At 45.9% G+C, this 17166-nt stretch overlaps 1 protein-coding gene across 1 annotated transcript in view; it reads left to right on the top strand.

Annotated features, from left to right (window-relative positions):
- PPP2R2B (protein phosphatase 2 regulatory subunit Bbeta) overlaps positions 1-17166 on the top strand; it is a 217345-nt gene that overhangs the window by 175140 nt on the left and 25039 nt on the right. The window contains exons 6-7 of the mRNA XM_079770208.1: positions 296-470; positions 13262-13426. Of these exons, the coding sequence (XP_079626334.1) occupies positions 296-470; positions 13262-13426 (340 nt within the window). The remainder of the gene's footprint in view (positions 1-295; positions 471-13261; positions 13427-17166) is intronic.

The raw sequence follows: 17166 nt of genomic DNA, 5'->3' as shown, positions 1-17166 counted from the left end.
AAGGTCTTAGACTCCAGAGTCAAGGAGTGCCAGGCATGAGCACTAGCTGTGTGACTTTACATAAATTACTTAACCTCTCTGGCCTAAGTGATGGTGACTTTTTTTTTAGAAAAGAGTAAAACTAAAAGGAACAGAAGGGAACATGAACAGCGTGATTTATGTCTCCTTCTCTTGGAGCTCTTCCTGATGTGCTTATGGTTTTATGTGTGAACATAAAGGACATAAACATGCTTGCTCTTTTCCTAGTGCAGAGCGTTGGTCCTAAAAGGATGTATTTCTCTTGTATCCCAGGTGCCCTGTCCTCAGACCCATGGACCTGATGGTGGAGGCCACCCCGCGAAGAGTATTTGCCAATGCACACACATATCACATCAACTCCATATCAGTCAACAGCGACTATGAAACCTACATGTCAGCTGACGACCTGAGGATTAACCTGTGGAACTTTGAAATAACCAATCAAAGTTTTAGTATCCTTTCCTTGGGGCCAATAACCAGTTGGCTTGAATTAGGAGTATTCAGGTAAGAGCAGGCTTGGGCAAAAGTGGAACGAAAGGAGTTGTCATAACTAAACACCTAGCACTTGTGGAAAACTGTCGTCTTTTAAATTACATTGGCATCTATGACGCTCTTTCATTCTAACAACGTTGGGGAAGCATTGAGTTACAAGTTGTGGGCCAGGACAAGCTCTAGATTGGAACTCTGAATCAATTCCTTCATACAGATGCATTTGTGTGTCTTGAATTAAAACTAGATGTGACTTTATCAACTATAAGATAAGACCCTAGACTTCAGTTAAGGGGTCTTCCTCTTATTGAAGTATTCTTCAATGGCCTGTCTGGACAGCATGGACCACAGGTATGCATCATGGTTTTTATCCTAATATATAAAAACCCAGGGTCCGTAACATCCACAACGACTGAAGGCTCGACCAACTGAAAGTCAGTGCTGGGTTGCCATGGCGGGAGCCCGGACCCAGCACTGACTGCTGAGGGGGCTGTGGATCAGGCCCAGAGAGAGGCCTGGGGAGAAAGAAGCAGGGTCTGATCGGTAGCCTCCATGACAGCTGTTGATCAGCACTTGACTCTCTCTTTCACTCCGGGCCTGTCCAGCAGCCATGCCTCTCTTTCTCTCTGGCCTCCACTGGGGCTGCTGATCAGCCCCGCCTCTCTGACCAGGCCCGTTGATAGGCCTAGAGACGCTGACTGGCATAGAAACCGACCAATCAGAGCCAAATCTGGGTGAAGTGTAAGGAGCCAATGGCTGCCTAGGTGGCGGAGCTTTTGACACTGACTGGCATAGAAACTGACCAATCAGAACCAAATCTCGGTGAAGTGCAAGGAGCCCATTGCTGCCTAACAGGTGGAGCTTTTGATGCTGACTGGCATAGAAACCGACCAATCAGAACCTAATCTGGGTGAACTGCGAAGGCAGAACCTAAAGGGGGGGGGGGGGCTGATAAGGGGTTTTAAGGGCAACAGCTGTTTGGTGTAAGGGGTAAGAAAGCGGTTCAATTTTTTAATGACCAGTTTGGCAGTATAGTGCATATGGCTGGCTATCAGATATAGGGATTATGTATTTTTGTCTGCCAAGAGCATCTCCTCCTGATGAAAAAGGCTTCTCCCCACCCCATTTAAGCAATCCTATCCTATATAATCTATCTATACTACTAAAAGGGTAATATGCTAATTAGACCAAGTCGACCGGCCATCTTCCAGACGTCCAACTTCCTTCCGGACAAAGCCATGGTGGTGGGGTCAAGGCAGAGGCCGTTAGAGGTGATCAGGCTGGCAGGGGAGGGAAGTTGGGGGGCGAGATCAGGCTGGCAGGGGAAGGCAGTCGGGGGCAATCAGGCAGGCAGAGGCAGTTAGAGGCAATCAGGCCAGTAGGGGAGAGTAGTTATGGGCGAGATCAGGCTGGCAGGGGAGGGCAGTTGGGGGTGAGATGAGGCCGGCAGGGGAGGGCTGTTGGGGGCAAGATCAGGCTGGCAAGGGAGGGCAGTTAGGGGTGATCAGGCAGGCAGAGGTAGTTGGGGGCGAGATCAGGCCAGCATGGGAGAGCAGTTAGGGGTGGTCAGGCAGGCAGGCAGAGGCAGTTAGGGACGATCAGGCAAGCAGGCAGAGAGATTAAGGGCGATCAGGCAGGCAGGCAGAGGCAGAGGGGTTAGGGGCGATCAGGCAGGCAGGCAGGTGAACAGTTAGGAGCCAGTGGTCCCAGATTGCAAGAGGGATGTCCCTGATTGGAGAGGGTACAGGCTGGGCTGAGGGAACCGCCCCCCCTTCCCCACCTCACCCCCACCCCCCACCCCCGTGCACGAATTTCATGCACCGGGCCACTAGTTGTAACATAATAATGAAAATAATAATCGCTGCCATTTATCGAGTTCTAAGCACTGCACTGGGAACTTTTTGCATAGAATCTCATTTGGAGATGTGTACATATAATATTAAAGCTTGATGGATTTTCACAGACAGAACACACCTGTGTAACCAGCATCCGAATAAAAAACAAACTTTATTTGCATTCCTCAAGTCCCCATCACTCTTCTTTTCCATCTCTATCCACCAAGGGTATATTTGATATGACTACCCCATAATGTCAGTGTTATTAGCTCATGTTTAGTTAAAATTTAGAGAAGTCAAAGAAGTTACTGAGTGAGTGTCTGAGCCAGTATTTTTACTGTACTGTATTGACCCTCTGTTTAATAATACAAGTCAGACATTTATTCTGTACGTGTCATGTGAGCCATCCCACCACAAACCTGACTGTTCACTGGAAATCCCAATCTCAATTAATGGTTTCTCCACCCAAACAGCTGAGCAACTGATGTAGGAGTCAATATTATTTTTCTCACTCACTAGCCTTCCTACCTCCCACCCAATCTACCTTTGAGCCCTACCTTTTCTTCCCATAAAATGTATCTCAAATCAACTCTTTTCTCTCCATCTGCACTCCTACCAGCCACACTAGTAAAGACCACTGTTTTCTCTCCTGTGTGACTACACTCATCTATACGGTCTCATTCTTTCTTGCTGTCTTACAAATTCTGTTCCCATAACAGGGGAGATCTTTCAACATGTCATCTGGATATCATTTCTCCCCTGCTTAAAACACTCTAATAGCTTCCCAGTGACATAGAATAATATCCAAGTTCTTTACCTTGCCCAGTAAGATGCCACACAGTCCGGACCCTGCCCCCCTCTGTGGTATCCTGTTATACCACTCTTTGCTAATTCACTCTGCTTCAGCCAACTAACCTTTTTTCTGTTCCTGGATACACCTTGTTGTTACTTTCATGCTTTGCATTTACTGTCCCCTCTTTCTAGAATATTCTTCCCCCAGAGTTCACATGGCTAACTATGTGTCATCATTCAGACTTCAATCTCATGCTACCTCCTCAGAGGCATTTCCATTAATTCCCAAGTAGCCCCCAACCCCCCTCTATCCCTGCTATCGCAATAGCACTTATCACTATTTGAAATTGTTTCTTTATTTGTATATTTGGGATTTCCCCACATTTGAATGTAAATTCTATAAGGAAAGGGACTTTATATGATCCATTCCTGTATCCCAGTACCTAGAACATTCTGACATATAGGAAATTCTATTTGGGTTGAACAAGTCAAGTTTGAAGTATTAATAGGTCTTCTAAGTGGAGTTATGTAGTAAATAGTTGATTATTAAATCTAACATGGAAATTTTATTTTAAGAAGATATTAGAGTAAAGCTTTGAATGGTCTGATATAAAATAGACCCTCATAATGGCTCAAACACATAAGAGATTATTTCTCTTGTAAAGTCCAATATTGATTATCCCCATCACCAGACTTACTCCTCCAATTCAGAGATTCGGGTTTCTTCCCACCTTGTCATCATGTTTATCTGCATCAAGACAGCAAAGGGAGAAGATTGTGGTGGACCACACTAGGGAGACTCCTATGAGCCAAGTTAAAATAGTGTGCATTCCATTAGCTAGAAGTGAGTCACATGGCTACCTCTAACTGCAAGGCAGGCTGGGAAATGTAGTTTAGCTACTGGTACATGTGTGTAAGAAAAAAAGACCTGGTTTTGGCACACAGCTATCTAGTCTGCACCACAGAAGAGTGTTCAGTAGCTCCACAAGGCTTTTCAGGGAAGGCGGTTTTAAGCAGGTAGAGGTGATTTTGGAGACACTGAGAATGACCATCAGGACCATGACCGGCAGCTTTTGCTGCTCACAGAGCCACCTCCACGTACTGTCTGAGCCTGTGAGCACCTGCCTACAGATTTTGCCTGGAAGTGCAGCTGCTAATAGAATGAGTGTGGGTGGTGGTTCCCTTTCTCCCTTTACATCTATTCCAAGAGCCAGAAATCTGCTCAGGCTCAGCTGCTGTCACTCGGAGCTGCTGCTGTCCCCAGTCTAGATGACATGTTTTCTGAAGTTTGCCTCTAGGCCTTCAAGGGGAAGGAAGTTTCTTGAGGCATTTTGGGAGACAGGCGCCTTGGGGAGAATGCAAAGGGGAAATATTCATAGCACAATTTAGGTTATATTCTGCAGATGTCAGACAGCCTGCCAGATGCTAGCATACAAATGAGACTGTGTCATTCACCCTTAAAGCAGCCATATGTAAAATAATCATTGTCATCATGAGAATGATGATCACTGATATCTATGTAGTTGTTTTCAACCAGACCACCCTAAGCACTGAGCAGAACATACAAACCAGGGCCCTTTTGCTCATCGTCACTGAAGTGCAGCCACCTCTGGGGTAGGAAGCGGCCACCTTTCAAAACAGCCTCAGGAAAACATCAACCACCAGGCCGGTCTTACTAAATCCTGTGTCGTTTAGCACCATTTCTCCAGTGCCCGATGGTTCAGGATGGAGTGATGCGGGGTTCCCACAGCATGGCATGAGTACCACTGGGGTGGTAGGCACAGTCGTCTAAGCACTAGGTGGACTATTTTTGTTTTCATAATTACGAATTTATGATAATGAATAGTATAAAACACAACTATCAAGCCTATGATTTCCTAGGCACTGAAAAATTCCTTTAAATTAGAAAGGATGTTTACGTAAAGAAAAGCATTAAGTGAAAAGTAAGACAAGTGATCTTGTGATATGGTTGAGTTTTTTTAAGTCTTAACTTCCAGTGACTAGCATTTGGTGTGACGTTGGAATTATGGTTGAGAACACAGGCTTCAAGTCCAACCAGCCTAAAGTTCTCACCCAGCTCTACTACTTGCTGGCTGTGCCTAACTTATCCAACCCTCTACTTCATGACATGTAGAGAGGAGGTCTATCAAACAGGAGTGTGAGAATTTGTGAGTGTTTTTAATATTGATTGATTGATTGATTGATTGTGTGTATATGAACACACACATACAGATATACCTAGGGCAGTACCTTGCTCAGAAATGATCCATAAACAGGGACCAGCACAATCCTAATTATTATTGAAAGGACAAAGAACAAGAAAAGTTGAATGTTGGAATGGTGAATTCTGCTGAGTTCATTATCTGGGTCAAGTTCTCAGTTCTAGACTTCTCCTCTGGTTCCGCAGTGGGGTGCTCTTTGCAGGGTGTTGCTCATTCTACCCTAGTTACCAGGTACTTACAGGATCTCTGAGGTTCACCATATCAAAGTGAGGCATCCTTAGCCTCATGATACCTGGTCTTGAATTCTCTCCTTTCCATCCACAGCTAGTCTGTCCCTGCGTAACAGGTTCTGGTTTAAAGTGGTCAAACGTTGGCCTTACTGGGTTAACTACATCAGGACAATAATAACTCATTTCTACATAAGTGATTTTCTAGGAAAATACAGAAAATTGCTATAAAAATATATTGCTTCTTTATGAAAACTACATTATACTTAGGATCCTTTGAACTCTCTTCTCAGGACTAAGAATGAGTTGAACTGGGCTCTTCCCTAGTCCAATATGGGACCTATTGAATATATGCATGTCGGGTACAAGTAAAGGCTGACCACAACAACTGTACCCTGAGCACCTACTTTGTGCCAGGCACTGCACTAAGTTATGGGGATATGCAAGTGAAAAGAAACAAACTGTCTGCTTTCAGAATGACTTGCAACCAATAATCAGACTATTGGATCTATAACTACAAACTGAAATAAGTCCTATGAAGAAAGGGAATATGGTTCCATTAATGCATTTTTTTAAAACCTTATATAGACTAGGGAATAAAAGAAGGCTTTGCTGAGGAACTGGTTACTGAATTGAGATCTGAAAGAGGAAGAGTGTGAGGTAACCTGGAAAAGAGGTGTGGAGAGATTGGTTCAGCATGTACAAAGGTCCTGTGGAAGGCAGGATCATGGCGTGTTGGAGGAACTCTAAGAAGGCCACTGTGACTAGAGGCCACAGAGTGAGGTAGAACATGGTGCAAGCAAGACGGGAGTGTTCTGCACAAGTCCAGCCTCGGGGCATGAGAAAGAGGATTTCTCTGGGAGAAGCCAACTGGAGTATTTCATCTTTGACCTTGGTGTTATCAGCCCTGTGCATCAGCTCTGTTTATCAACTGAGCTGGCCCTTTGTGGGTTGGTTCCCTGATCAAGGGACCATGTAACTTCAACTGGTGGCTTTCAGCTGTCACTCCTTAGTACCATGGACAGCGGCCTTTTTAATCCGGTGAGAATCTGCCAGGCAGGCTTTGAGGGAAGCTGTAGGGCCTAGTACAAATCTCTCTCCCTAGTGGCTGCTGTGCTTTTATCCATAAATGTGCATGTCAATCTCAGACTGGCTTTCAGCATAAAAGGAGAGCATTTTTTCCAGTGACACATCCAGCACAGTGGCCTGTGTGTGCCAGGGCAGCTCCTCCTGCCCATATTCAATGCAGCTTTGGTGGCTTTTCCCAGGCCTGGTGCCTTGCTTTTGTGGCTGCTGACGCTCTGTATCTGAGGCCAGACCTAGGGCTTTATGAGGCTGGGGACTTCTCCCACCCCCAACCCCACCGGGCCAGCCCTTTGAGCCTCGAGTAGTCAGGGAAAAGGGCAAGAACGCAGCTATGCAGACTTCTCCTGGGCTTGTTGGGCCCCCGCGGAGCTCGCTATAGCTGAGTAGTTGGGAATGCAGATTCTGGAGTCAGACTCACTTGGATTTGCATCTAACTTCGTCTCCTAAAATCTGTGTGACATTGACAAGTTGTTTAACATCTCTCTGAACCTCCATTTCCTCATCAGTTCATGGAGACAATACCACCATCTATCTTGTAAGGTTGTTGTGAGGATTAAATGAGGTGATCATGTAAAATACTTAGCAGAGTGCCTGGCACAGAAGGAAGGCACGGTACTGACAGTAATTAGTATCTAGAACATTTCTCCAGCCCCCTGGTCTTACCTTGTTGTTTGGATTTCATTCTCTTCTAAGAAAACCACAGGTTAAATGATTCGCACTCTACAGGCCTGGCATCGCGGCCTACTGACATACTGTGGGTTTTTTGCATTTTTACATATCCCTACAGAAGGCTGCTAAGTCACAAGGAATTAAAGTAAAATCCATAAACATTTATTGAGCATTTACTATGTGCACTGGAAATGCCAAGATATAAAACTCCACCCCTGTTATTATATCTCATGTCAACTTGAGGGTGGGTATAACGATCAGGGTTCAACCAGAGAAGCAACACCAGAGAGAGAGAGGGGAGAGAGAGAGAGAGAGAGAGGAGAGAGAGAGAGAGAGAGAGAGAGAGAGAGAGAGAGAGAGAGAGAGAGAGAAACCAAGAGAAATAAAATGAATTTCCAAGTTCTCTGAGCAAAATAGATTTGGAAACAAAATTGTATCCAAATTTCCTGACTCCATTTTGTTATAATCATGGTACTTATCATAATATTATCTTGAACTTTCCCCCATAGAAATGAGGCTCCTGGAGTCGGTATCCAGTTCTCATGGACTGTTCTAAGCCAAGGAAACTACTTTTTTAATATTTATTTTCTTTATTTAATAATATATACTTACTGTAGGGATTATAAAATGACCTGTAATCTCATCACCTAGTTTTGGTATGCATATAGAGAATTTACATCACAATTTTAACTAAATTCTAGCTAACTCAACTGTAAAAGCTCAGAGAAATAAATTAAAAAATAAAAGGTACAACTTTAACTTTTGATTTATCCAGAAAGCCTTCTCCTGTTTAATCTAGGACACACACACACACACACACACACACACACACACACACCACACCACACCACACACCACACATACACACACACCCTGTCCCCCCACACACGTATATACTCTTCCCTGCTTTATTTTTCTGTTTAGCAGTTATTACTATCTAATATACTGTATATGGTATTTATTTACCTTGTTTAGTGACCATATCCCCTACTGAAATATAGGCTACATGTATTAGGCTATGTTCTCTGCACCCAGAAGAGTATTGGCTGATTCTTTGTGAACATTTGTGGAATATGTGGAGGGAGGAGTGAATAAATGAATGAATGAATGAATGAATGGACCCAAACTAGAGTTACTAAAGGGTAACTTACATGCTTACCTTGGAATCTAATTCCCCTATAAGATATAACTATATTTCTTCCTGACTTCTCTCTCTCTCTCTCTCTCTCTCTCTCTCTCTCTCTCTCTCTCTCTCTCTCGGCTATGGACAGACTATATATATTTTGTATCTAACATTCCTCACCTAAAATTATATACATATAGATACATACATAGATGGATAAGCACAGGAAATATATTTTCCATTCTAAAACACTACAACCTTATTAAAAGAAAATGTGAAAATAATAACTGAAAATTGAAAAGAAAAAAACTCATAGACCCACTCAGATAGAACTGTCACTAACATCTGGTAGCATACCTTTCAACTCATCATTTTCAGAGTATACATTTTAAATGGCATTATGATCATACTTTAGATAGAATTTTTCATACCATGTTTTTAACTGACCTGGAATTTCACTACATAAATGATTTAGTAAGATAAAATTTACTTATTCTTATTATTTCCCTATTGTATATATATGTGTGTGTATATATGTATACGTATGTTGTTGTCAATCTTTTTTAATGTCGCATTGCAAATACAGACTTCTTTACAGAAAGCTTTCTCCAAATTTGGGATTAAGAAAATTACTTTTGCATAGCCCCATGCTACCCCTTAGCATCTTGCCATAACCCTATCCATTCCCTCACTCCACTGCTGAGGTAATTTATGGCTCTGGCTTCTTATTTGTTTTTAAGCCGATCTCTTAAGGGGTGACCTCCCGGTGTCTTCAATTATTATTTTAAATGATGCTTTAGGCTACTGCCTGGCACAGCGGTGCCCTCACCTTCCCACCTTCTGCTTTCCAAGCATGGAGCTCAGCTGCCAAACTGCCTGTGCCCCCTCCTGTCCTCAGAGCTGCCTCCAGAGTCCTAGCAGAGCGGCAGATTAACCCCTTTTGTTAGCAGAGGTAATTTGCCCCGGCTCAGCATTAATAAGGAATGCCATAAGCAGTCGGGGTCAGGAAGAACAGATCTGTCAAGCCCCAGGGTTAATTTAATAGCAATCTGTTGGCTGTCTGCCTTGTGTATCATCCGTGAAGCCAATGCTCTGTTTTGCTTTTGCCATTTAGTTCTTTGGGACAACAGGGAAATAATTTGGATAGAGAGCTCTAGACGATGGGGAAGAGAAAATTGACTGTCAAAATGCATCATCCCATGTTCAAGATAATACAGGGAGCTGTGCGTTGCTCGTGTCCTTTCTTCTTCCTCCCCAACGTGAAGGGCAAAGCCACACAGACCGAAGGTGTGTGTCTCCCTGTACAATCGTGTAAGGGTTTCTAGGAGGACAGATGTGAAAGACGCCCTACCGTTGAATTTTTGGTAACTGAGCTCCTTCTCCCAAATGTCTCTAGAACTGAGCAAATTCTCCCTCATAAACAATTCAGGAAATCCCTTCCCATGTTTCTGCCCCAACTTTGGGCTCAAAAAAAAAATTGATCACATCATAAGACACAAAAATCCTACGTCAGATGCTGTGTCCCAATTGTGGTTCTGAAAAATGTGGCCCCCAAAGTGGACAGTGAATTAAGAGAGCACAGGCCCTAAGCAGAAGTCAGCTCCCTCCCAGATTAGCCAGGGGGCAGTCCAACAGAGCCAGACTCACCACACTCGGAAGGGCTGGCTCTGGGAGGGCCATTCCTCAGCGATGAGGGGGCATGTGATCCAGAACCAGGTTCTGGAATTGGACAAACTTGGGTTCAAATGCAGCTCTGCTGCCCCTGTTGGTCAGATGGCCTTGACTAATTTACCTCCAGCACTATTTCCTGTGCTGGAAATGGGCCTGTTCATAGTACTGACCTCCTAAGGCTGAGATGAAGGCTAAATGAAACAGTACATGGCACTTGATAATCATTAACTGCAGGTTGGTATTCTCTTCCTCCTCATCCTTACCATCATGGTTGTTAAAAAGAAGAGTAGAGTCATAGTTCACCCCCTGACCCCCACAGAATCAGACCCTAACAAGCACGCTAGTCTTAAAGGAGATGCTTGAGGATGAGGGATGATGGGCAGATGTCGTGGCCCAGGATGGGATGGGGAGCTGGATCCAGGGGCAGCCAACTCAGTGGTCACCTCCCAGGAGGGTGCTCTTGATGGCAGTGGGCGTTGCTGGTTTCCCAGATATGTCTAAGCACTTCATTTTCACACATCCAGACTCCGGGGCTTTATTTTTAGGTGAGAAAAAATAACCATGGATGTGGCACCTCCCCTCCCACGCAGCAAAGCAAAGATCCCTTGCAGTGCATCTTGTGTTTAGAGCTACCCTGATAGAGGTCGAGAAAGCTGACAGCAGGATTTCTTGTCCTATTCTGGGAAAGGCGAAACCTGCTCACTGGCACAGCAGGATCTGGAGGCTCTTTCTGGAGGGAGATGAAATCTGACAGCAGCTGAACACTGACCTCTGCTCACAAGCACCCCCTGCCGTGGCCGCAAGCCCAGGGCATGGGTCAGGATGGTGAGAACATCAGAGCTACAGCTCGAGGCCTCGTTCTGGGGGGCATGGGCTCTCACTCTGGGGCTGACTGAAATAATAGGTATAACTCTGGCAGCAGTTGAGTTGAAAGGTAGTATTTTATGAATCCAGGGGACCCACATGCTCTGGAGACCCAAGTAATACTTGCACCTGGGTTTGGTGGGGGCAAGTGTAGTAAAATATAATGTTAGTTCAGTCTCAAGTTAATTTTAGAAAGAACCCAACAGGATTTCTAAGAGGTAATTGAAGGGGAAGTAGCACAGCCAACTACAAAGCCCTTATTACAACCAATTGGCGTGCTGGAGCTGTTGTAGCAGGAGCAGAGGTGATGTTTGATAATAGATGAGCCCTTTGTTGGTGTTGGGGTAACTAACAATACCAGTGCATTGACCTGTACCTCATCTACACTCTAAGGAGGGGGCTATGCTACTAACCAGGAAAAACATAGAGGACTTTCATCCATGCCAGTCCAATGGGATAGTCTGTATCAAGTTATCGCTTGTGGATTTAATAGTGTTTTCCAAAACCAGATACATAAACTTGCACACATCAACAGTTTGAGCTTAATTGTTATGCATTTATTTTCATGTGAATTAGTAAAATGTGACTAGCTTGCCTGGATGGGTTGCTCAGTTGGTTGGAGCGTTGTTCTGTACACCAAAAGGTTGCAGGTTTGGTCCTGGTTGGGGGCACGTACAGGAGGCAACTGATCAATGTTTCTCTCACATACATGTTTCTCTCTCTCTCTCTCTCTCTCTCTCTCTCTCTCTCTCTCTCTCTCTCTCTCTCCCTCTCTCCCTCTCTCCCTCTCTCCCCCTCTCCCCCTCTCTCTCCCTCTCTCTCCCTCTCTCTCCCTCTCTCCCTCTCCCTCTCTTTCTCTCTCTCTAGATTTCTTTCTTTACTTGCACCTCATTGGGTGGAGATGGGAAAAAAAGAAGTAACTAGCTTGTTACACCCATGATTTTTTGAATATTGGATTACTGCTTAGACAAGACTAAGTAAAGAAAAGTGAGTAGGTGTAAGTTGATCTGAAGAAAAAAAATGTGATGTAAAAATACAACCTACAGATAGAGAGGTGGGCCAAAGGTCAGAAAGGTGGCTCAAAGGTTGTCAAGTCTAGGAAAAGTAGGAATCGCTTTTGGTCAACTTTCCCATACAACAGCATCCACATCACAAGGCCGGCTCCTTCGCAGGAAGCTGCTGGGTCCCCAGCCAGGTGCCTGCACCCCAGTCTCCCCTTGAGTTCTCAGTTGGGATATGAAGGGATCAGCCTAAACCCACACCTCATGCATGCCAGACACCCTACTGAAGGTGTTTCTCTTAAGTCACCTTCATAAGTGAAAGCCAAGTGTTTCATTGAAGTACACAAGGATGTGGTCGTGAATAGATGTATACTAATTCTTGATCAGAAAGTAAAAACCTGAGAAAAATAAAAAACAAATGATAAACTAAGGGTATATATTCCATAGGAGGCTAAAACTATCTCGCCATGCCACTGGATGGCTTCTTTCTGATGCTTAGACTCCCACAAGCTCTAAAGCAAACCACAGCTCATGGAGACTTGAGCCCCTGTGTATCTTCAATAAGAGAAATTTTGCATAATTACTAAAGAACACAAATTTTGCACCTGGGGTAAAATCCTAGAACTGTCGCTCTTTAGCAAGTTGCTTTACATGCTCTGAGCCTCCGTTTCCACCCCCTGGAAAATGGGGATAAGAAAAGTGATGAGATAACGACCTACTGTGCTTTGCACAGTGATTGACTTATAGTCAGTGCTCAATAAATGGTAGCAGCTATCAGCAGCAGCATCATCATCATCATCATCATCATCATCATCATATTAAAGAAAATCTCAGAGATTCCATAGAAGAGGATTTACAGTCTATCGTAGATTTTATTTATAGCGCAGGAGTCTGGGTAAAGATTCCAATAAATTGAGTTATTTAGTTGGAATGGGACGAGTTTTGTAGAGACCGTTGTAAAAAGAGAAATGGAAGTCTGTGCAGCTTGGCATGTTTTCGCGCAGTTGCATGAGCAGGTCACTGTGATGGGCGCTCTACATGTTAGGAGGATGAAATACTGAAACGGGCCAGGGAGACCCGAGTTCCCATGCTGCCTCCGACCACTGGGTGACCCCAGGCTCACCGGCCTGGGACCAATAATACCTCCCTGTTTGCTCACAGCGCTTTGGTGAGGACCCACCCTGTGTGGTGCAAGCTAACCTGTTCCCCGCCACCCCCGAGGTTCTGCCCCCTCTCCCGTCCGCTCCTTGACTCTCGGTGCCAGACATCGTGGACATTAAGCCGGCCAACATGGAGGAGCTCACGGAGGTGATCACGGCGGCCGAGTTCCACCCCCATCACTGCAACACCTTCGTGTACAGCAGCAGCAAAGGGACAATCCGGCTGTGCGACATGAGGGCGTCGGCCCTGTGTGACAGGCACACCAAATGTGAGTAGCCACCAGCCAGCGCAGAGCTGAGGGGCGGGGCACTGGCCCTGACACACGGGCGGGGAGGGCTGATCCCCTTTCCTACGGGAGACACGCTGGGAGCAAAGAAAGTACCAGTGTCCGCCTGACTCGGTGTCAGCTCCACGGTGGGTATTTCAATAAAGGGGAACCCTCACGTTCAATCCCACAAACATCCGCTGCAGGCTGTGCGCTGCGGAGATGAATAAGACATGAGCCCTGTCACGTAACGTTGTGACATGATCTGAATTACGTTTTAAGATCCGTCTTGCTGCTGTGGGCAGAGGAACCTGAGGGGCGGAAAGGGGAGAGCGCTGGGGGTTGTTGCCATGTCCAGGCAGGAGATGAGCATGGCCGGGACCAGGGCGGGGCAGGGAAGCGGAGAAGGGCAGGTGGGCTCTGGGTAGACCTTGGCAGGAGCTACCGGGACCTGCTGGCCTGTGCAGGAGGCTGAGACTATACAAGGAATCAAGAATGGCATCTGGGGATGGTGCCTAAGTAGTCACACCGTATCGTATATTTGGAAGTTGCTTAAGAGGGTAGATCTTAAAAATTTTCATCGCACAAAAAATGGGTAACTGTGTGGTGATGGGTGTTAACTAGACTTACGGTGTTTATTTGGCATTATAGACATATAACAAATCATGAAACTAGTATAATATTATATGTCAAATATATCTCAATATTTTTTTTAAAGAATAGTGGCTGGAGGGAGGGGTTCGTGGCTTCTTAGAGGGAAGCTTTGGAATCAGAACTCAGCTGTGACACAGTGGCTGTGTGACCTCAGGCAAGTTGTTTAATCCTAGTGAGCCCCAAGTTCCTCATTTGAAAGTAGAAATAATAAGCGTAGCCTCATAGGGCCGGCTGTCCACGAAAAGGAAATGTCGTCATAGGGCGAGCGCCTAGCACTTGCTGGGACACAGGAGTCAATGAATGACAGCTGCATTTATCACAGTTATTCCTCCCCAATTCCCTCTGTGCTAGGCCTGCAGCTATAGCGTGCTTGAAACTCCAGCCTTTTTACCAGATATACGGAGTTCAGCTGTTCACCTACTTAATTAGTATTGGTTGAGCACATACTACATGTCAGGTGCTATACCAGACTCTGGGGATGCAATGTGAGCAAAACCAGGCCTGGTTTCCTCCCTCCCAGAGCTCACAGTCTGTTAGTGAGGGTTCTCCAGAGAAACAGAACCAATAGGATATATATCTCATATACATATACATAAATGTGTATGCGCGTATGAGAGAGATGTGTTACAAGTATTTGGTGCATGTGATCGTGGAGGCTAAGTCCCAGCATCTGCAGTGGGACTGCAGGAGACCCAGGAAAGCCAGTGACTCGGGGAAAGCTGATGATGTAGTTCTAGTCCAACCGCCAACTGGCTCATTACCCAGGAAGAGCCAATGTGTTCATTCAAATGCAAAGGCGGGGGGAGGAGGTGGGACATTGATGTCCCAATGGCTCAAAGATATTCCCTCTTATTTGGGGAGGTCCAGCCTTTTTGTTCTATTTGGGCCTTCAACTGATTGGATGAGGCCCACCCACATTAGGGAGGGCAATCTGCTCTACTCAGTCTCTCAATTTAAATGTTAAATTCATCCAAAAATGCCCTCACTGTAGCACCCAGAATAAGGTTTGACCAAATATCTGGGCATGTCATGGCCTAATCAGGTTGCTGCATAAAATTAACCATCAGTGTCTAAGGAGGAAAGACTCATTAATTGCAAGTGCAATAATTGGTATGAAAGAGAGGCATATGGTGCTGTGAGGGGATATGGCAAGGACTTTATAACCTAAGGCAGTGGCCACTGACTGTGACCTAAAGGCTGAGGACAGGAAAGGGTGATGGTGCCCACAGAAGCAGGAGGTCTGCTGAGCTGCACACCCAGGGACCCCCAGAGGCTGCTCCTGCTTCCAGCCTGAGCCCCACACAACCCTAAGCCCTGAGGACAGTCCCTCGTGAGATCCCGGAGCTCAGTAGCAGCCTGCCGGCCTCTGCCTCAGCCCTGCCTCCCCGCACCCCACCCCTACATGGGCAGTGCTCTGAATTGCCAGCCGCCAGCCTCCTAATCTAATTAAGAAGTGAATGAAATTCATTTTCCTGACTCGTCCAAAGTGGCGACCTTCTTCGGCGCACATCTCCCTTTGTTCGGCTGCCTCGGCGGTGGCCCCAGGCTCCTGCCAGCCGGGAAAACAAGTTCAACCTGACCCCTCTCCTGACATTTCATATTGATTTTCTCCATCCTCCTCAAACGCCAGCCTCCAGCCGACCACGGTGCAGCCGAGGTGTGCGATCGGAATTGAGACAGTTTATCAGAGTTCAAAATGAAAAGCAACATTGGCTCTCGGAGATGAGCTCTGAGAAGGAGCGTGTTTAATAACCGCCGGCGTTTAATCAAAATGCCAAGGAGATCCGTGTTATCAGCGCTGCATATATTAATTCCCATATGTCCCTCACGCTGCGTACTCAGCAGGGGGTAGAAGGGATGCCTCGCTCCCTCATGTCTCCATTTTTCCCCCTCTGGCTTCTGGCAGTAGTGACAGGTGGGTTTGCGGTTTGAGATTCTTATGCCTACAACAATAGGGTGCTGATGGCAGCGGCAACTGGCTGGTCTGAATCGTGCTTTTCCCTTTCGATGCATGAGCATTGGGAGTTGAGGGAAGACGCTGGCCGGGTGTGATGAATGGCAACCGAGGAAATAAAAGAGAAATTTCAATCTGAACGCCTTTCCAAGGCCCTGTTTGAATCTGATCCCTACCCCTCTCAAACCTCAGCTCCACCTAGTCTGGCTGCACATGCCTGCTTCCTGCACCACTCTGCCCTTTCCTGCCCCAGGGCATTTGCACAGGCTTTTGCTCTGCCTGGAATGCTCTCCCACCGTGCCCCCACTTGTCTGGACTGTTCTCACCTTTTGGGTCTCTGGGGAAATGTCACCTCCTCAGAGAGGACTTCTCTGTTCACCTCATCTGCACCCTATTTCTATTTATCACCAATTTTTTTTTTGTTTTTGCAGCACTCACCTATAGATGCTTGCTTTTCTTCCTCTGTCTCCCCTACTAGAATGTCCTCTCCACCAGGGCAGGGGCCTTACTTATCTTACCAACCACTGAATTACCAATACTTACATAGTGCCCAGCATGGAGTGGTGTTTCACTGAACACCAGTGGTAGGGAGACAGGCAGCTGGGGAAAGACAGATAGAAGACAGTGTATTCATTTACTAGAGTTGCTGTAACAAAGGGCCACAAACTCGGTGGCTTAAATAACAAGACTTGATGTTCTGGAGGCTGGAAGTCTGAGATGAGGCTGTCCGCAGGGTTGGTTCCTTCTGAGGGCCAGGAAGACAGGATCCATTCCAGGCCTCTCTCCTAGGCTTGCTGATGCCCGTCCTCTCGGCTCCACTTCATCTTCCCTCTGCACATGTCATGTCTAAAACTCCCCTTCTATGGCGCCAGTCACATTGCTTTAGGGCCCACCCATTTTCATTTGATTACCTTTTTAAAGACCCTGTCTCCAAATATGGTGACATTCTGAGGTCTTGGGGGTTAGGGCTTCAACATATGAATTTGGGGGACACCAGTTAGCCCCTCACAGAAGACATGAAAATAATCCAGAGCACAGGCCCTGGAGTGACAGTTCCTCCAGGTGGATCCCCTGTCCCAACAGATTTCAGTTGCAGAACTAACCCTGTCCTTGGACAGACATGAGATCCACTGTC

This window comes from Cnephaeus nilssonii (assembly GCF_951640355.1).
Source record: "Cnephaeus nilssonii genome assembly, chromosome: 5".
NCBI classification, from domain to species: Eukaryota; Metazoa; Chordata; class Mammalia; order Chiroptera; family Vespertilionidae; genus Cnephaeus; species Cnephaeus nilssonii.
Note: the sequence above shows the minus strand (reverse complement) of the source record. Positions and strands in the feature narration are given on the sequence as shown.